This window comes from Eschrichtius robustus, chromosome 9 (genome assembly GCF_028021215.1).
Source record: "Eschrichtius robustus isolate mEscRob2 chromosome 9, mEscRob2.pri, whole genome shotgun sequence".
Taxonomy (NCBI): domain Eukaryota; kingdom Metazoa; phylum Chordata; class Mammalia; order Artiodactyla; family Eschrichtiidae; genus Eschrichtius; species Eschrichtius robustus.
Genome location: NC_090832.1, coordinates 9601676 through 9622208, shown reverse-complemented (window position 1 = coordinate 9622208; position 20533 = coordinate 9601676). Strand labels below are relative to the sequence as shown.

Here is a 20533-nt window from a genome sequence, read left to right as displayed (position 1 = left end):
CTGCTTTGGAAATAGCCGCGTGTCACCTTAGTCTTCCACTGTATGTGATGATTTGTTTGGTCATGCCTGGTGTAATTTATAGGTTAGAGATCATTCCACTTAAACATTTGTAGTCTTTTTGCATTTCGTGGTGAATGATACATGTGAAAAGCTAATAGAGTTACAAGAACGACGGGGAACCCTGTCCAAGTCGGTGCCTTACTGCTTACCCGTAGCACTTTAACAAGGGCTTGTTCGATTGATTTGTCAAGGATTCTATTTAGGAAGCACTTCTAAAGGTTGTGTTTTATGCAGAATGTTATTCTTAAAAATAATAACTCTAGACCTTTTTTGGTGTTTTTGATATAAGAGAAGAAAGAAAGAACTTGGGGCCAGGGCACTCAGTTTTAGTCTTGGGTTTGCTTCTAACTACCTCTGTGACCTTGACCAAAGCATTTAATTTCTTTGGGCCACAATTTCCTCATCTGCTAAATGACAGTATAAAACTAGAAAGTTATTAAAAATTGTGATTCTCTGGGCAACAGTAGCTCACATAGATGGTTGGACATAGAAAATCCCAAAGAATCTACAGGAAAATGTAGATCCACATAAAAAACTATGGAACACTGTTGAGAGAAATAAAAGAAGACCTAAGTAAGTGTTCCAATACTGTGTTTCATGGATTGAAGAACTGAAAAGATGTCATATGTAGAAAATTAAAGCTCCAAGAATAGCCAAGATACTCTTAAAAATGGATGAAGTGGGAAGAGGACCTTTTTGGATATTAAGACTCATTATAAAGCTAAAATAATTTTAAAAGCAGACCAGTAGAACCGAATAGAGTGGACACTTGATTTATGACAAAGATGGTGCTGAGTACAGTGGGGGAAGAGAAAAGAGCTAGTATTTCCGAAGCCCCTGTCATGTCCCTTCCCAATCACTGCCCCTTCCGTCCCCTACAAGGGTAACCATGATCCACTCCTTTATGGTTATCATTTCCTCGCTTTATAGAGTGTCAACGTCTGAGTCCCTACACCATGGTTTTGCTAGTTTTGTGAACTAGCTAAGAACCCTACCCTAAGCATTCTTTCGTGTCTGGCCTCTTTTGCTCAGCCTGTTCAGTCAGTGGTGCTCAGTCAATTGGATGGCATCACTGGGAAGAATGAAATGCGGTCACTACCTCACAAGAATCTGTTGATTTTGTTAGGTTTGATATTGGTATTGTGGTTATGTTTTTAAAACATGGCCTTATCTGTTAAAGATATATAATGAAGTATTTACAGGTGAAATGATATTATATCTGAGATTTCCATTAAAATAAACAAGAAAAAAAAGTAGGATGGGGGAGACTAGATAAAACAAGATTGGTAAAAAGTTGATAATTTTTGAAGCTGAATCTATAGGGGTTTATTAAAGTACTTTTCTTTCTACTTTTTTTCTGGAACGTTTCCATTGTATTAAGTTAAAAAAAAAATTAATTCCAGATGGTTCACAAGTCTAAATGTGAAAGACAACACAATAGAGCTTCTAGAAGGTAACGTAGGAGAAAATCTTCATACCCCTAGCGTGGGGAAGGATTTCTGAAATAAGGCACAAAACTGACTAACCGTACAAGAAGAGATTGACAAATTAGACTACATTAAGATTAGGAACTTCTGTTTATCACAATAAGTCATTAAAAAAGAAAAACAAGTCAAAGATATGAACATGTATAACGAACAAAGGGCTGGATTTTAGAAGATGGGCAAACCCATACAAACTGATAAGGAAGGTAAAACAGTAGAAAAATAGGGGATTTGGTAACATACCTCACAAAAGAATCTGAATCACCAATAAATGTATAGAAAAGTACCTAATCTCATGAGTAATAAGAAATGCAAATTAAAACCACAGTGAATACACTTGCCAGAAGGCTAAAATTAGAAAGACTGACTATACCAATTGTCTTCTTGGTGAGATGAGGAGTTTCTGGGACTCACGCACACTGCTGGTGGGTGTGAAAGCTGATGAGACCAGTTTGGAAAACAGTTTGGCATTATCTATTTAAACTTGAACAATTTTCCACTCCTGGGTAAATGCCTACAGAAACGCATGCACATATGTGCCAGGAGACATGTACACAGCAGCTTAATCTGTAACTTGGCCAGGACTGGGGGTGGCTACCAGTAGTAGAATGGGGTGAATAAATTGGGGAACAGTCATTCGATGGAATATTATACAGCAGTGAAATGAATGAACTACAGTGTAACAACAGTGTGAATGTAGCTTCTCAGCATAGGTTGAGCAAAAGAGGCCAGACACAAAAGAATGCTTAGGGTAGGGTCTTAGCTCGTTAATAAAACTAGCAAAACCATGGTGTAGGGACTCAGATGGTGACACTCTATAAAGCGAGGAAATGATAACCATAAAGGAGTGGATCATGGTTACCCTTGTAGGGGACAGAAGGGGCAGTGATTGGGAAGGGACATGACAGGGGCTTCGGAAATGCTAGCTCTTTTCTCTTTCTTGGCTTTGGTGGCAGTTACACAGGAATTCACTTTGTGAGAATTCGTTGCACTGCGTTATTTCTGCTTTGGGTACTTTCGTGTGTGTGTGTGTGTGTGTGTGTATAACTTGCAATAATTTTTTAATAGTTTATAATATTGGTTCCTGTCTTATATTTTAGAAAAGCTTTAATCTTTTTAAGAAAACAACCTAAAAACTTGAGGCACTTTGTCACATTCGTGGGTGTGTTTATATGGGTGGGGCTTGGGAAAGGAAAGGTGCTGGGTCACCTCACTCTGGAAGGACTTGGGTTCATAAGGACCGTTCTGTGCAGTGACACTGTTTACATATGAGATGACGTTGGAGATGTATAGGTGCCTGGCGCGTTTGCAGAGGGAGGTCGTGTGGGCGCTGCTTCCTGAAAGTTAGAAGGATAAAGATGACAGTGAGCCAATTCTAGGAGGGAAGTTTGAAAGACCAGTTTGGCTCTGCTCTCCACTTTAACATTATAATGTTCCTATTTACAGGAATGGAAAACTGGGAAAAGGAAGGCTGAGAAAGATGAGCTGGTGGGAGTTATGATATTTTCCACCATGGAACCAGAGGCACCTGACCTGGACTTAGTAGAAATGTAAGAGATGCTGCCAAACTTCCCTTCTCCCCAAACTGAGTCCGCCTCCGTTGCTTACAGGTCTCGGCCAGTCGTCAGACTGGAGTGTGTAAAATGAGTGGGGCTTGTAGTCAGATGACGGGAGAGCATCGTTTGTACATGAAACACTGTCTCTCTAACCATAACATCAGTTAAAGTCTGCTTCCTTTTCACCTTGAAGTCAGTGATTTCACAGTTGACATTGTGGTTAGTAGTTGTTTCCAATAAAGGATGATGAGACAGGGCGGCACCCACAGAATGGTCCACGAGACAGAAATCTCTGTGAACATCACCTTGAAGGGGGCAATCCCAGACCTGATTTTCCTGTTTTTTTCATATCCTGTTTTTAATCTTGTCATCTTCTTTTTAACATAGGCTTGGTTGAAAATCAGGAGTAGTTCCTTTGCTGCATAAAGACTAATAAGAAATCTTAGGCTTTTTTTTTTTAATTTTAAGAAGCTTTTTTCTTCACATAAAATCATTGCTTATGTGTTACCAAACATATATATAGTCTTATAATTACCCAGAGAGAAAAATCAATGTGAATATGTTGACCTAGGTCTGTGGTCTTCCAAACCTTCCTCTGTTCATTTGTATCTGAAGGAAAAATTGTTTGTTTAAACGAAAGTGACCTCACACTGTGCATTCTCTTTTATAATCTGCTTTTTTCATTTAAAAGTATATTGTGATGATTTTTTCAAGTTGGTGAAAACTTTTTACATCCTTAAGTAGCTGGTATGTTCAGTATCGCTTAGATGCTATGCGTCTCGGGTATTTTCTCTGATTCATTAAAGTACTTGTTGGAATGAATGAACAACTACCATTAGCAACCTGTACTACGTTTTTATAGATTCAGTGGTACCTGCAGTGATTGAATTTCACTAAGAAAGATATTCAAGAAATGAAGATTTTATTTACTTTAGAATAATTTTAGTTAAAATTCGCAAGGAGTTGAGAGGGAAAGGAAGCAGAGTTAAAATATAAATGGCAGATTTTGAAGTAGTTCTTTAAAAACCCGAATCCAGCCTGTTTTGAAGACTAATTTAGTTAAAGCGCAGTTGTTATAAAGCAAGAAACAAGTACCTGTGGTCACGTTTGGTGTGAACTGCCCTGACCACACGGACTTTTCTCCTCACACCTCATACTGTTTGGATGTTCGATAGTGAAGTCAAGGACCCACCTCCTCATGCTTTTGCCCCACAGAGAACAGAAGTGTGATGCTGTCGGTAAATTCACCAAAGCCATGGATGATGGTGTGAAGGAGCTGCTGACCGTGGGGCAGGAGCACTGGAAGCGGTGCACAGGCCGTAAGTGCCATCCTTGGCCGCTGCTGGCTTTTGTAGGCAGCGGTGCAGCCTGCGCTGTGGCCTTTTGTCACCCTGGGGAACCGAACCACCTCAAACAGAAATGTGCTTAGTGAACCAAAGTAATGTCATCCCCACAACTCTTGGAGGAACCTCACTTCTCAACCCTCGTTAAACGACAGAAAATTGGCTCAAACAAAGCCAGTTCAAGAACTTCTGTGAAAAACACCGTGTTCACTTAAATATTTCCAGTTATTTGGGGTTTGTCGTCTGTGGAAGATTAATCTTTTCTGCATGTTTAGAAAGTGCCTGTGGTTATTTTTAATCTCATGATTTTATTTTTTAATATTCATCCGTTTGGTAAGATGGATGAATATTAGTAAGTTGTATACTTGACCAAAGCTCTAATTTTTAGGCAAAACCAGTGGTAGGTGATAGCGGAACATGTGTCCATGGGTCAGACTCGCACACTGGTGAGAAGAAAGTGGCGCTGTCACCCTTGTGTTCTGCCTGCTGTTCTACATCCTCAGGAACTTGCTGTCCTCCCTCCCTTCCCTTTGTTTGCAGACCGTCATTCTGCTGAACTGTTTTCCTGTATTCCCCAAACCCACGCCACTCTGGTGTCAGATGGGCCGGGAGAGAAGCACACACAGTCCAGTGTCCAGCTGTGGGGATCAGGCCTTGGCTACTGTCAGGGTGAGGGTGGCTGAGTTGAGTACTTTCAACAGAAACCTGCCACCTGACAAAGCCTAAAATATTTCCTATCTGGCCCTTTGGAGGATAAAGCCAGGCCTTACACTGAATGGCCCTCCACCATTCACATGACATTTTATATCAACAGAACCATTTGTCGTGTACCAGCTGTTCCTGCTTGAGGGGCAGACACCAGGAGTAATAACAGTTGCTCCTTTCCCAAGGCAAAGAAATACTAAAAATAGAACTGAGCCTGAAAACATAAGGTATACAAATGCAACATCAGAAAACAAAATCCGTTTCAAGCCTTTGGTCACAGGGAATAACTCATGGACAAAAAGGGGAGTGGCACTTCTCGAAAATGTAAATGAAGTAATTTAATTTTTTAAATAATTAATTTTAACTGTAAACTCAGCTGTTTCCCTTTTTTTAAGAAAAGTTTAAGTGAGTGCAAATATTACAATAAGATTTTTTAAGGAGATCACAAAGAATCTGGGATTATGGCTTCTTTTAAAGAATCAAATCCCTTATGTCTAACATCTGGTCAGCTCCATGTCCTGTAAAATCCATGGGCCAAATTTATGAAATAGTGGTAACTCTAGGCTGCTCTCTTTTGTGGGGAAAGGGGGTTGAAGTATTTTGTTTAGAATTTGATTCGGGCATAATTTCTTTCTTCTCACAGAAGAATTTTTTTAAATTCCTAATCTGTGAAGTGAGAGATCTAGCACACACTCCACATGGTGAAGCACATGACAGGTATTTTTAACCCCTGGTATAGAGGCAAAAACTGAGTTACAAAAGGGTGAACAATTTATTAAAATTAAGCTAATATAGTTTGAATTCGTGTTTCCTGATAATTACAGCTTATAGACCATATGTCAAGTTTCTCTGGCCTAGATTGTTTTAAAGAAACATTTGAAGCATTTTTCTTTATTAATATAACACTATCTTCAAATGAAAGTAATGGTTTCTTTTGAAAGGCAGCAGATGTGTTTCAGGGGACTTATGTATAGATGCAAAAAAGGTAGCCTAAGATACAAGACTCTTCTCTCGAAAGTTCTCCAAAGTGATCCCAGAAGCCTAGAATTTTAGCACTAGAAGGAGCCTTAGAGATGATTTAGTTAATCTTATTATTATACAGATGAGAAAACTAAAATCCCTCCTCCCTGATCCTGTGAGGTGCCACTGCCATTTTTCTGCACACCCCATTGCTTTCAGTTTTGTTTTTGTTTTGCAAGTAATCATTCATATGTACATAGCAGAGTGGGAAAAGCAATGGATTAGGAATCACAAGTGCCAGATACACCATTTAGCCATGTGACCCTTATTTTCCTAACCCACGAAATGAAGATGGGGCACCTGCGTTGGTAGAGGGGGTTGTTGTGACAATCAGGTTGGGGTGGTGTACGTGGAAGGGCTCTAACCTAGACGTCATCTTCTAAGTGAGCTCCTGGTGCACTTTGAGTTCATTCAGTGAATGAGAATGTGGGTGGTGGTGGTGTTCATAATAATAGTGTCCGCCATTAATTGAACAATTGATTAATGTAAAACTAAAAACACTAATTGAAGAAACAATCATTAATTTTTAAAAACAATCATTTTACATCAATATTTTATTAAGAATATAGACTACTTTGAATCGTTTCAAATTTCTTTTATTGTAATAGTACTTTTAGAAAATAATTGGATCCATTTCATTTTGCTCAGAGGACTAGTTAATGATTTATTACTTTTGCTCTTTCAGCATTACCCAAGGAATATCAGAAGATAGGCAAGGCCTTGCAGAGCTTAGCAACAGTCTTCAGCTCTAGTGGTTATCAAGGTACATCTTTATTTATTTATTCTTTGGGCCTTGAGTGTCTTCTCTACACAGACCGGCCTCCTCAGGCTCTTGTAAACAAACAGTAACTGCAGTTAAGCACCCTCGTCAGTGAAGTTTAATCTGCTCCACTGAGGACTTTTGCAGCCTCACCTTACTACTTTTGAGAAAAGTGGTGGGTTGTTATAATTTGTTTTTTCTTGCTAGCTTCTTTGCCTTTCTTGGGCTCAGATAGCTCTTGTGTTTTAGTAAAACAGGCCGCTATGGTATGTGACACTCTGCCCTTGCTTCGTCTCTCTGCCAAACTCTGAAGTCAAGTCTGACTGTCAAAAGCCAGATCTTATCAAGGTCATTTGGAGGAAAAATTTTTACTGAGTAACAAGTTCATGTTGCTTTATGTCTCTCCATAACTCATAATTGCTTTCAACTTATCCCATATCGTATGTCTTACTTGTGGTATTTTGAGTTCATTGTGCATTTCCATTGACAACACTTATAAGAAGAAGTTAGCTGTTTTCTTTTATATTTTGGTTTATGTTTTCTTAATTTGGCCTATGGAACAGATAGGAAGTAAAAGTATTTGCCAGGTGAGTGGCACCTATTCAATTTGAGGGCATCCTATCACTTACAGAAATGATAGACTTAGTATTTTCACCGTAGTGTTTATCCTGATACCCAGGGAAGGCATGTCTTTGGAGGTCAGTGTCTGAGTATTTTTAGGAAGAAGAAATTAGTCTCTAACCAAAATGTAAGATCTGGGGCTCCCATATATGAATATTTCTTGTTGGCCTGGCTGAATTTTGTCTTATAATCAGAACTTTTAGTCTGGGCGGGAGTTTAGAGGATTCGTTAGTCTGGCCCCTCATTTTTGAGATGAGGAACCCCAGGCCTGGAAAGATAAGCATCTTGTGGCCAACAGGCACATGAAAAGGTGTTCAACATCACTAATTAGAGAAATGCAAATCAAAACTACAATGAGGTATCACCTCACACCAGTCAGAATGGCCATCATCAAAAAGTCTGCAAATAATAAATGCTGGAGAGGGTGTGGAGAAAAGGGAACCCTCTTGCACTGTTGGTGGGAATGTAAATTGGTGCAGCCACCATGGAGAACCGTATGGAGGTTCCTTAAAAAACTAGAAATAGAGTTACCATATGATCCAGCAATCCCACTCCTGGGCATATATGCAGAAAAGACGAAAATTCTAGTTCAAAAAGATACATGCGCCCCAGTGTTCATAGCAGCAGTGTTTATAGCAGCACTGTTCACAATAGCCAGGTCATGGGAGCACCCTAAGTGTCCATCAACAGATGAATGGATAAAGAAGATGTGGTACATATATACAATGAGATGAATGCATAAAGAAGATGTGGTACATATATACAATGGAATATTACTCAGCCATAAAAAAGAATGAAATAATGCCATTTGCAGCAACATGGATGGGCCTAGAGATTATCGTACTAAGTAAGTCAGACAGACAAAGACAAATATCCTGTGATGTCACTTATATGTGGAATCTAAAAAAGCAATACAAACGAACTTATTCACAAAACGGAAACGGACTCACACACATAGAAATCAAACTTACGGTTACCAAAGAGGAGAGGTGAGGGGATAAATTAGGACTTTGGGATTAACAGATACACGCTTGGCTCTGTTCACTGGAAAGGCTTAGAAACAATTATCCAGTCCAGTAACAAGAAGCACCCCTAGCACCACCCGCATGGCGGTTTCTAAACATTATGTTCCCCTGAAATAAACGAGAGTTCCTAGCAGAAGAACTCAGATGTCAATTTGAAGAGCCTTCCACTGTCCAATGAAGAGAAAATTTGAGCATTAGTGAAAATAATAACTGCTGTGGAATGTAGCATATCAAATATGTTTAAATTCAGACTTCGCAATGATAATTTTTTAAAATGTTATTCTCAGTTACATTTGGAGGATAGGAGCGAATCAACTTATTATTCTGAAAACTGTAGAGAGTAAAAAGCATTTAACCTGCTCTTCCTATTCCTATACCTCAAGGTAACCAAAAAGTTGATAAAGGGAAGTTTCTCTTTGTAGAAGTATTTCAGCTAATAAAGAAGGAGTGATAGAAGTAGAATAGCACCAGTTTGCAAACCTGTACTAAAATAAAAGAGCTAGACAATACAGGGAGCAGAGGATTGTGTTATCATCGCCGAGACTCAGTCAGCAAAACCCAGACTGTGGTACCAAGGTACATGACCTGGTTTATACACCTCCCAAAAAGAAATTTGCAAGAAAAAAGGATGGCGGAGAAAGAACTTATGTAGGGAACACATCAGCTCTACGCCATGTGGGCTGTCTTTGCATCTTGATTCAAGCAGCCACCTTGGTTGGAGATACCAAGCAGCTACACACTGCCTGGACAGTTTATACCAGGAACAATTTTCTTTTCTTAGGTGTGAGGTTGGTATTGTCCTTATTTTTTAAAGAGTCCTTATCTTTTAGGTAAAATGTATGGATGAAGTGTTAAATGACCAGTGAAAGGGAGAGGTAGGGAGGAGGCTAAAAGATTGGCCATGAGCGGTTAATTGGGACGTCGGGTGATGGGTAAATGGGGGCTCGTTATACTATTCTGTAGATTTTAAAAGTTGGAAGTTTTCCATAATAAATTTTTAAAATAAAATAAATGAAAAGGAAATATAAATTATAACCACTCATATAACTGTAATGATTTTCAGGTGAAACAGATCTCAATGACGCAATAACAGAAGCAGGAAAGACTTACGAAGAAATTGCCAGTCTTGTGGCAGAACAGGTATTAACATAACCACACAATTCCAGTTAAGACTTTATGCTACCTCATCCACATATTTAATTTAAAACCTGTTTGAAGACAAAGTTTCCAAATGGCTCTTCTCTTCTATCCCTGTGTATCTTTGTTAATTATATTGGGTAGTAGTATTTCTTAGGCTAGGCTCAAGTGGTGGGTAAATTCATCATCAGGAAACCTAAATACCTTCCAGTGTCGATGGTTTGAATCCATTCTCAGCCATGAGGGGATTAAAACGTACAGGAAAGCTTTGCTCAAGTCCCTGTTTGGACTCTTGCTCAGCCTATCTGAGCCTTGGTTTCCTGGTCTGGTAAATGGCGATGGTAGCACCTACCTGCAAAGGATCTCAGGATCCAACAGCTAATAAAGAGAGAAAGCCCCTGGTGCGGTTCCTGGCATGGAGCAGGTTTTTGTTAGAGCCACGTGGCTTTTACTGGAGCCTTTAGTAGCCTGATTCCAATTATGTTCATAGTAACAGATAACAAGTTTCCTTAAGGGGAATAACCATCTAAGTTGTTTCAAATCCCTAAATTTAAAAACCTTTTTTTCAGATGATGACTTGAAATACGTGTTTCTATGCACGTACATTCATGTGGTCATTAACTACTCTCCTGATACTTGTAAAAACAAAAAAAAAGATACATTTTTAGAATTGTGCATACCATAACTATTAAAAATTATAATCTAGAAAAATAGAAAAATTTAAAGTTGCCACTTTTAATGGTTACCACATTTTTCATAATTTTTTTTATTCTCTGCTAAAATTTAGACATTAAACTATATAAGGTCTTATTTGCTTGTATGTAAACGTACCGTATTAACTTTTTTTTTTTCTCACACTGTTTTATTTTGGGCCGCCTCAAAATAGCTAATTTACCAACCAACCTAAAAATTTTCTGTTTTATCATTTTCTTCACAACCTATGATGAGAGTATAGTTCTTGGGGATTATTTTCTTACAGGAAAACTAGGCTGAATGCTTGACACTCAGTAACTTAATGTAGTGCCTGGTGGATTTGGCTGATACAGTCCTCAGATATAACAGTTTTCTCTTCCCTGATTGTATGAATTCCTCCGCCAATAATAACCAGTCTGTGTCTTGTTACAGCCAAAGAAAGATCTCCATTTCCTGATGGAATGTAATCATGAATATAAAGGTTTCCTTGGCTGCTTCCCTGACATTATTGGCGCTCACAAGGTAACTTGATCATAGATGTTCACAGACGACATCACAGGTGAATCAGAACCCAGGCGCACCGCCACCTGCGTGAGCCTGACCCTTCAGTGCCCCCCAGTCGGGAGCTGGTCTCTGAACCCAGCTGGAACGGCTTGGAGTGTTTATCAATAGTGAGGTCCTAACACGTTTAGATACATGGATAGTTTTTTAGTTTCTTTTATTCTGTAAAAAGATTATTTTGAGAGAACCTAAAGTATGATAAATACTCCTTTATGGATATACTTAGGTCAGGTATCAAGCATAATCATCGTGGTGTTTGGTATTCAAGTCAGTGTCAGGAATGGTACTTTCCGTCATCAGTGAGACCCTGTGTGCTGTGTGGGCAGGTCCTCAGAGGTCCTTTCCTGTCCAGATGAAGTAAGTTGTTCTGTCCCCGAGCCTGACAAAGGGTCTCCCAATTAAAATCAAAATGGTCAATATCAATTTTATATGTTTATATTAATAAAAAGGAAACTATATAATTCCCATCATAAAAGTTTTTTTAAGCTAAATAAAAGATTGGTTTGGGGTGTCCTCAGATTTTGATTCTTGTTAATTTTTTCTCTCTTTCAAAATCTGTGTACTACTTCATTACCGTGGGTATTTTATCAACGGTAGTACTCTAGAGTATTGTGATATACTTGGGTTTATTAAGAGAATCTCTACAAAGGCCCGGTCTGTGATCCTAACAGTCCTGGCAAGTGGGCATTTTAGCATTTGGCTTTATAACTGAAGTATCATGAAGGGGTAGCATAGGTAAGTAAGCTTTGTGCAACTTCAAATAGCTTAGTATAGAACTCAGAACATCTTTATCCACTCATTCATCAGCGGACACTTAGGTTGTTCCCATATCTTGGCTATTGTGAGTAATGCTGCCATGACCATGGGAGTGCAAGATATCTCTTTGAGATAGTGATTTTGTTTTCTTTGGATATATACCCAGAAGTGGAGTTGCTGGGAAAGTAGATCTTAAAAGTTCTCATCACAAGAAAAAAAATAGTTTGTGACTCAGGGAGGAGATGGATGTTACCATACTTACCATAGTAATCATTTTGCATTATAAATATGTATCAAATTCATTATGCTGTGCACCTTAAACTAATACAATGTTATCTGTCAATTATACTGCAGTAAAACTGGCGGCGGGGGGAGGGGGGGATAAAATAAATAAAATGAAAATGAAAATCTCAGGAAAAATCTGAGAACAGTTAGCATGTGGTAGGAGTTTGTGCCTGCCACCCGAGTTCTAGGCGGGGAGCCTGATTAATGCTCTGCAGACAGTGCCAGTGAGCAGCGCGATGAGACTGGCGTGGGAAACGTTCGGCAATTTTTACACCTGTTTCTAAGTATTAATTCAAAATTAATTCAGCGCCTCTTACAGAAATCACAGTAAAGCTTATGATCAGCGCACTTAGGCACCAGCTTATGAAATACTCTACTTTGTAACAGAGACACAGTGCCCCGGCGCATATGCTAGACTCACCTGGATCAGATGACTTCCTGAACCTAGTGCCTGTTTTCCCAACATGTACTACTCGTATCATGGCAATGGCTTATACGTATTACAGAAAGAGAGCGCTGTTTAGTTTTCTGCTCTGTGGTAGCATAAAATTGTAGCTTTCAGCTAAGTTATATGTGGCAAGAATAGCAACATTTTTGTTTCCAAGTGACTTACAGGAAGTTACATATAGATGCTTACCTTATGTTCTTATTTTGTGGGGACATTTTCCTATTCAGTAGCAAGTCAATTATAGAATATGTTAGCTTTGTTATATTTTAAACTAATAATTGATCTTTTTAGATTTGTTTTATTGATACCACTGCATTTTGTATTTCACAGGGAGCGATAGAAAAAGTGAAAGAAAGTGATAAACTTGTTGCAACTAGTAAGATCACCCCACAGGACAAACAGAACATGGTGAAACGTGTTGGGACAATGTCTTATGCTTTGCAAGGTAAGAAGGAAAGGTCTGTGGCTAACTAGTGGAGGTTTTTTTCTCAGCAAATTTTCTATCTTCTTTGCTGGAGAGAAACTCAAATGTGAACAGCAGTTAAATTAATAAGAACTGATTCAAAATATCTTCATAAGCCTGTTGTTTGCAGGATCCCAGTGTTAATGAAAAGCTGTAATATTTATTTACTTTTTCACGCATTTACGTGACATAACTACGAATGACAGCTTGATTAAACCTGTACATTTTTATTATTTCTTGGAGACCTTGAAGATTCCTTTCATAACCTTTAATATCAGCCCCTATCCAGATTAGATTCCAGCGTTCAGCTTTCAGCAGCATGTAACTTCCAGGCCCCAAGACCATAGACTGTGAAGGGAGTTTGAACATAGCATTTTTGGCATAGTTTGACTGTTAATAAAGAGAAAACATTAATGTTTTGAGTGTTTTCCAGCAGATAGGAGCAATGAAAGGATTTTTCCTCTTTTGGTGGATGGATAGAACATACATGGGCAAAGGAGGAAGGGGAAGGATGTTCCAGTATGAACAAAAGCACACAAAATAATGGTACCAGATTAGGTCATTGGCCTTTGGGAATAAAACACACTTGGAGAGTATTAGGGGAAAAATTCTGGTGATTGTGGAGGGCCTCGAAAGCCAGGCAGAAGAGTCTAGACTTGCTGTGGACATTAAGAAGACATTAAAAGGTTTTGATGGAAAAACGAAACAAACAAAAAAGCACTGCTCAAGGGAGAGGGTTTGCTAGTGACCGGGGCCAGGGGAGGGCGGGTGCAAATTGGGGACTGATGTTAGTCGGACAGCCCGACCGGAGACCTGGCTCCTGCCGTCTGAGATTTTGAGAACCTGAAGAAGATGAAGTGCTAGGGGAGAGAATGAGGGGTATTTGCGGGCTTTTCTAAAGGACATCCTTCGGGACTAGGGAAGGTGTGGGAGAAGGGAAGAATGTGTGAAAGGCATCCAGAAGTAAACAGGGAAGCCTGACTGAAGCTTTGGGCTTTGAAGGGTTTTAAACAGGGAAGTTGGTTTTGAACTTGTGTTTGGGGTTATCCAAATAGATAAGCGAGAAGCTTTGTACAACTTCAGATAACAACATAAAACTCAGAACAGTGAGCTTTTTGTAGGAATTTATGCAGGCAGTTGGCTTTGTAGGTGTGGAGTATAAGGGAAAAGGCGGGGTGCGAGGGGGGGAGGCGATGAGGAGCCCTGATAAGGAGGCGTCTCCAGAGTTGGTGATGGGGTGAGGGTGCTGAGAGGCAAAGTAAGAGACGGGATTCATTTGCTGAATCGGTGCATTCAGCAAACAGGAAGGATGGACGTGTGACCCTCTGCCTGGAAAGAGCCTGAGTTCTGGCAGCCCTGGTGCTCAGCGGCACCAGGCTCCACTCTGAAGAGGGCCTTGCTCACGTGTAACTCCTCTGCCCAGCTTTTCAGAGTCCCTCAGACCTGCCTGGGCAGTCTCTGTGCAGGAGGGGACGTGGCAGCCAGCGGGCGCCTCGCTAGGTCCACTGTAAACAGACTTGACGTTCTGAACTGCAGTCATCTGTAGACGGTGAGACCAAGTCGGTGTCCTGCTCAAACAGTCGTCGCCATTTGGGTGATCATCCGTATTGGGCTTCCTAGGATTTAACATGCCAGTCAGCAGTAATCGTCCATCTGCTGGAAAGCGTTGTTTGCCATTAACTGTTCAAATTGTTTTTCTAGGCTCTTTCTAGCATTTTGTCAGGAACTGGCACGGGCCAACCAGATTAAATCCGGTTGATGATTAATCATAACCGAGCAGAGACACCAGTTGTGGTCGTTTGAAGTCCGGGGGGCACTGACTGATGTCTTGGTTTTGGTTGTAGCTGAGATGAATCACTTCCACAGTAACCGGATCTACGACTACAACAGCGTCATCCGCCTGTACCTGGAGCAGCAGGTGCAGTTCTACGAGACGGTGAGTGGGCGCTGCTGCCGGGCCTCCATGCGCACGGGGAGGGCAGGGTTCCTGCTCACGTACGCTGACCCTGTGAAGTTAATCTGCGTGTATTTTTTTTTTAATTTATTTATTTATTTTTGGCTGCATTGGGTCTTTGTTGCTGTACGTGGGCTTTCTCTAGTTGTGACGAGTGGGGGCCACTCTTCATTGCGGTGCGCGGGCTTCTCATTGCAGTGGCTTCTCTTGTTGCGGAGCACGGGCTCTAGGCACGCGGGCTTCAGTAGTTGTAGCACGTGGGCTCAGTAGTTGTGGCTCGCGGGCTCAGTAGTTGTGGCGCCCGGGCTTAGTTGCTCCACAGCATGTGGGATCTTCCTGGACCAGGGCTTGAACCCATGTCCCCTGCATTGGCAGGCGGATATTTAACCACTGCGCCACCAGGGAAGTCCCTGCTTGTATTTTTTAACCCTAACTAATAAACCAAAGGAGGCTAAATATTGAGCAGGGTTTTTTCCAGTCTCTTTTAATCAAATCCGCCTTTTCCTTTGAATAACACTGGGTTAAAAGGGGGTTTGTATTTTTAAGAAGAAGAGTATTAGATGCTGGTTTTGAGGCCCCAAGAAGCCCTTATTGTGTGGTCCCTTTCCCTCCCTCTGTGCGCAGGGAACACTGTGAATGCGATGAGGTCACCCTGCCGTCCCTGCCGGCTCTCAGCTGGGGAAGGAGCCTGGCACCATGCAGGGCAGCACAGACTGGCTTTGTTTGTGAGTGAGGTTTTTGCAGAGGAATTTCAGAAAGAAAACGAAAACGAGAGGGAGGGCGAAACCTTAGATATTTTCACTCAGGAACCAGTAATGAAAATGTTAACTTTTGTACCTCTGCATAGCAATTTTGTTATTTACCAGAGTGTACAGAAAACAAAGATCTAGCATGTATTGAATAAATGGAAACTCAGACATCCGAAGACAAGTTCTGTAACTTACACAATGACCATGTATTGGCTGCCATGTTTCTTACTAAGTTTTCCACTGTTGCCATGGTGTCATCTCATGTATGTTCAGGGATAATGATAGGCCAGCCCCAGGCCCACATCCACGCACGCGTCATCTTATCTTGGGTGGACACTGCCGCACGTGTCTCTCCAACAGTCATTCTTGGAAGGGAGCTGTGGCTGACGTGCTCTGTGCGTATTGTCCATTGCGTGTCGGAAACAGTTGGTTTCAGAGACGGGCTGAAGGTGCATCCTGTCTCCACACTGTGTAGCAGCAGCGGGGCCTCGTGGGGAGCCGCTCGTCCTCCGAGTCTCAGGAGTTCACAGGTGTCCGCGAGGGCAGGGGCGTCTGGGCCAGCGCGGAGACCGGATCCCCCGGATGCCTGGCGGACAGGCGGGTGGTCTAGGAACGGCGCTGCACAGCGTGGCAGCAGCTGCACTGTGGGAAGGAAGGAGCGGGGCTTCCTGCAAGCCGGGCACCACCGCGACCGTGGTTCAGGAAGGTCTCTCCACTGCCCGGAGGCTGGGTTGGTGCGGGAGAGACTAGGAGCGTCGACCCGTTCAAGGATTTGAAACTTCTGCCATGTTTAACTCAGAAGACATGGAAATAATAGAGTGCCATGAAGTCACGGTGGGAGAGATGTCTCACAGTTGTTCTGTTTTTCACCAGATTGCGGAAAAGCTGAGGCAGGCCCTCGGTCGCTTCCCGGTGATGTAGGACAGAACGAACGTGAAGAAACGCCGAAGTGCTTCGTTCTGACTTGGGGCAACGCAATTTAATTATTTCCCTCCATCATCCAAAAAGAAAGAAAGAAAGAAAGAAAACCAAAAAGAAATAGAGTTGGAAAAAAACTGCATTTCCTTTATTAAGCGCCTAAATGCATCAGTTCTTTAGGGATAGTCTTTTGTTCATTTCCACATCCATTATTTAAACCAGTGGAAGGAAATTGTCTATTTTTGGAAAGTACTTAAAGTTGTCAGAATTTTGAATGGAAAATGAGGGGTTTCCCCCACTGATATTTTACATGAAAATGTAATGTATGAGTCACCCACGATCTTCCAGTTCTTACCCAATGTCAGATAATTACTAATTGCTTTCTTAAAAATATGAAATATGCCAGAGTAAAAAATATATATGTTTGTATATTTTTATAACTCTTTTCAGCCCTTTGGGATTCCTGTCTATTTAGGAAGATCTACATGCCTTTCGCTGAAATATTTATGACTCAAGTGCTTACATTTCCTGGAGAGAGAAAGCATAGAGGGGCTCCCGGGGCTGCGGCCCCTCATGTGCCCGTGACACACGTGTCCCTTCAGAGGACAAAGCTTGGCCCGAACCCCGGGATCAGAGCCCTTGCGCCCACTACCCTGAAGTGCCGTCTGCTGGGAGGAGCGCCTCCCTCCTCGGCTTCTCCCCGAGCCCCGGTAGGGCTGGAAGAATTCACCGAGAAAGCTGGGGATGCGCTCTGCCTCTGCTCCCGGGGAAGGAGCGGCCGCGCTGACCCTGAGCCCGGAAGGGCCGGCCCTGTAGGCAGACGCTCCTCCCGAGCTTTCCACTCGTTTTTAAGTCTCGAGGTGTTCAGTGAGACCTCATGAGAAATGCCGGGGAAAGCGTGATTTGCCACTTGATCTGATTTAGACTAGCGGGCCAGTGGGAATTATCTGAAAAGATAAAGCACAGGTTAGCAAACCTCTCCCGGCCCCCGAAATGGAAGGAGTTTAGGGGCTGAGGAGGGTGGCAGCCCGCATAATGTGCGGTCATCCCGAGCTTTTACGTTTGAGAAAAAGCGCAGAGCGATGTTATTCCCGACTGTACCCTAAACTTCAGACAGAATTTTCCTGATCACTAGTACTTCCCTTAATGGCATAAAGCCAAACAGGATCTTTGCAAACCGTCAGCTTTAAATCTGGACACGCGCGGACATGGTCTCACTCCCGCAGATGTCGGCGTCCTGCACAGCTGCCTTACTGCATCCTCTCCCCCTGCTTTCACTCTTCTGACCTGATAGTTACATGATAGAAAATGGAAATTTCGGGCCAGCACAAATAAAGTGAAACCAAAAAATAAATAGCAGAGGAAATCAAATGAACATGAATATGAGAACTTCTTGTTCTTCAATATCACGGGTTTTTTGTTAATGTTTTATAAGAAATTTTCCCTACTTGATTTTCCTTTTATAAAATCTCATAGAACAGTGTTTATGTTACAGCCATTTAATATATGTACAAATTGTAAAGAATATGTATAAATGTTTTACACAAATGTAAGAGCATGTAGAAGCCAACATATAAATAAATTGTTAAAAAACTGTACAGTAAATTCTCAAGCACTTTTTCAAAACACTTTTTGGTGTTTTCGTGTGTTTTTTTTTGTTTTTTTTTTTTGATAATTGTTTCTTGTTGCCGGCTGCTGAAAAGAGTGCAGGTAATGAGTTTTGCCCCAAAACTTATTTCTCTTGAGAATTAATAATGCTAGTTCCTTAAATCAGAGTTATCAACCCGGGAAGCATGTCACAGTCACCTGGAGAGCACTAAGAACAAATACTGCTGCCCAGTGTGTTAGGGTTCTCTAGAGACACAGCACCTACGGGGTGTGTGTACTCATTCTTTACATGAGGTTTACTTCTCTTGATACTCCATATCTTAATTCTGTGGTGTAAATTCCATCACCTTGTCCTTCAGGGGTGTCCAGGGAGGGGCTGTGGCTCTGCAGCTGTCCACTGGGGGGGCGGTGTCCGCACATCGGGCCGAACCCAGGCCCCGTCTTCTCTTCCCTGGCCGCTCATCGCGGGGAGCTCCCCGTGAGGCCATAGGTGCGGGCTGGGAGGAGGAGGCAGTGTCGTGGGAGTGGGGACCGCGGCATTTGGCCACTTCCTCGTGTAACTTGAGCCTTCAGGGCCTTTAGCTATCACAGAAGAGCTTTAATTATAGAATAATTTATAATTTTTATAAATCTTGACAATGTAAAACTAGTAGATAAATGTCTGGAGAGAAGAGGTAAAGGCATGGTGGAGGAAAAGGTCAGTCCAGTTGTCGATCGTGTGACACTGGTTGCCCATCCCCAGAAGCACCAGGTCCAGGTCGTCAACCCCCTGTAAGGTTTGCACGTGTTGAGGTCACCAAGAAACACACAACTCACACAGGCTCTGGATGGAATGTAAAGAAGAGACAGTAAGACCAGCCTCAGTAATGAGCGTTGGTCCCCATGACCAGTGGGAGATGGTCTGTACCCACCCCTCGCCTGCAGCAGGTGACGGACTCCAACGCTCCTCACTGGGAACAGATGGGGCAGTGGGACCGGCCAGGCGATTAAGCAGAACAAAGGAGTACACGCCAAGCCCGGAACAGGCTAAGACACTCCTGAATAAAGATGTGGGCTTGCCCAGGCCGTGAGGGCTCTTCATCTCCGTGTATGGAGATGTTCCAGGCTCACGCTTTCGTGGCCATGCAGGAGTGGAAAGACTGTGCCCGGGAGACTGCCTTTCCCCACACTCCTGGTCCACATCCTCAGTGGAGGGACTCAAGAGATCCTGTCTTAAAGGTTGGGAATCCAAACTATGAATGTCCGTTACTTAAAGCAGTAAAAGCACTCAAGTAACTATGTTTATGGTTGAGTAATTGCTGAGTGGAACTAATGACAATAATGAGGAAGGAAGGTACTTTTTTCCTATGTGTGTTTCTTACTTTTTTTCAGCCTGTTTGATTTAAAATCCTTTTCTCCAAGAAAGTAAGAAGAATTTGAGTTCCTTTCTCAAGGTTCTCTTGCTCTCCAGCTGTCTTTGCCAGCTATGCCAAGAATGCAGAGTCCTCACTGCTTTTTACCCAGGCTGATTGTCACCACTGTTTGCAGCAAACAGCCTTGGTGGATGAGGTAAAGGTCTTCTAGGAAGAAGAGCAGGTGTTCCCTCTGCTTGCTATAAAATGCGGGTTTCCCAAGCTCCAGGTTCCTTTCCACGAGAAGGCATCCCTCGGGCGCCCCCTAGTTGCCCCTGATGGACTTGCAAGGCAGGGAGGGGAGAACCAGCCAGTGAGCTGAAGCTCCCCCGCCGGCTATGCCGCTGGAAATTGAGTTACCCATTGTCTCTGACTCGGGTTTCATTCTCCTGCGGGCATCCATGAAACAGCAACAGACTAACTAATTTGCTTGTAAATAGAACAAAATTAAATCCCAGACCCAGCAGTTACTTCTGTAAGAAAACTTTTTTTTAAATTTATTGAAGTATAGTTGATTTACAATGTTGTGTTAATTTCTGCTGTACGGCAAAGTGATTCAGTTATACATATATACATTCTTTTTCATATTCTTTTCCATTATGGTTTATCACAGGATATTGAATATAGTTCCCTGTGCTGTACAGTAGGACCTTGTTGTTTATATATTTTATATACAGTAGTTGGCATCTGCTAACCCCAAACTCCCAGTCCATCCCTCCCCCACCCCACCTCCCCCTTGGCAACCACAAGTCTGTTCTCTATGTGAGTCTGTTTCTGTTTTGTAGATAAATTCATTTGTGTCATATTTTAGATTCCACATATAAATGATATCATATGGTATTTGTCTTTCTGACTTACTTCACTTAGTATGATCATCTCTAGGTCCATCCATGTTGCTGCAAATGGCATTATTTCATTCTTTTTTTATGGCTGAGTAATATTCCATTGTATATATATACCACATCTTCTTTATCCGTTCATCTGTCGATGGACATT

At 41.9% G+C, this 20533-nt stretch overlaps 1 protein-coding gene across 1 annotated transcript in view; it reads left to right on the top strand.

Annotated features, from left to right (window-relative positions):
* The window catches only part of SNX9 (sorting nexin 9), a 98862-nt gene extending 80744 nt beyond the window's left edge, over positions 1 to 18118 (top strand). The window contains exons 11-18 of the mRNA XM_068551051.1: positions 2991 to 3094; positions 4316 to 4419; positions 6854 to 6931; positions 9638 to 9714; positions 10837 to 10926; positions 12785 to 12899; positions 14762 to 14853; positions 16494 to 18118. Coding sequence (XP_068407152.1) covers positions 2991 to 3094; positions 4316 to 4419; positions 6854 to 6931; positions 9638 to 9714; positions 10837 to 10926; positions 12785 to 12899; positions 14762 to 14853; positions 16494 to 16541 — 708 coding nt within the window. The 3' untranslated portion in view covers positions 16542 to 18118. The remainder of the gene's footprint in view (positions 1 to 2990; positions 3095 to 4315; positions 4420 to 6853; positions 6932 to 9637; positions 9715 to 10836; positions 10927 to 12784; positions 12900 to 14761; positions 14854 to 16493) is intronic.
* Positions 18119 to 20533: the final 2415 nt, after the last annotated feature.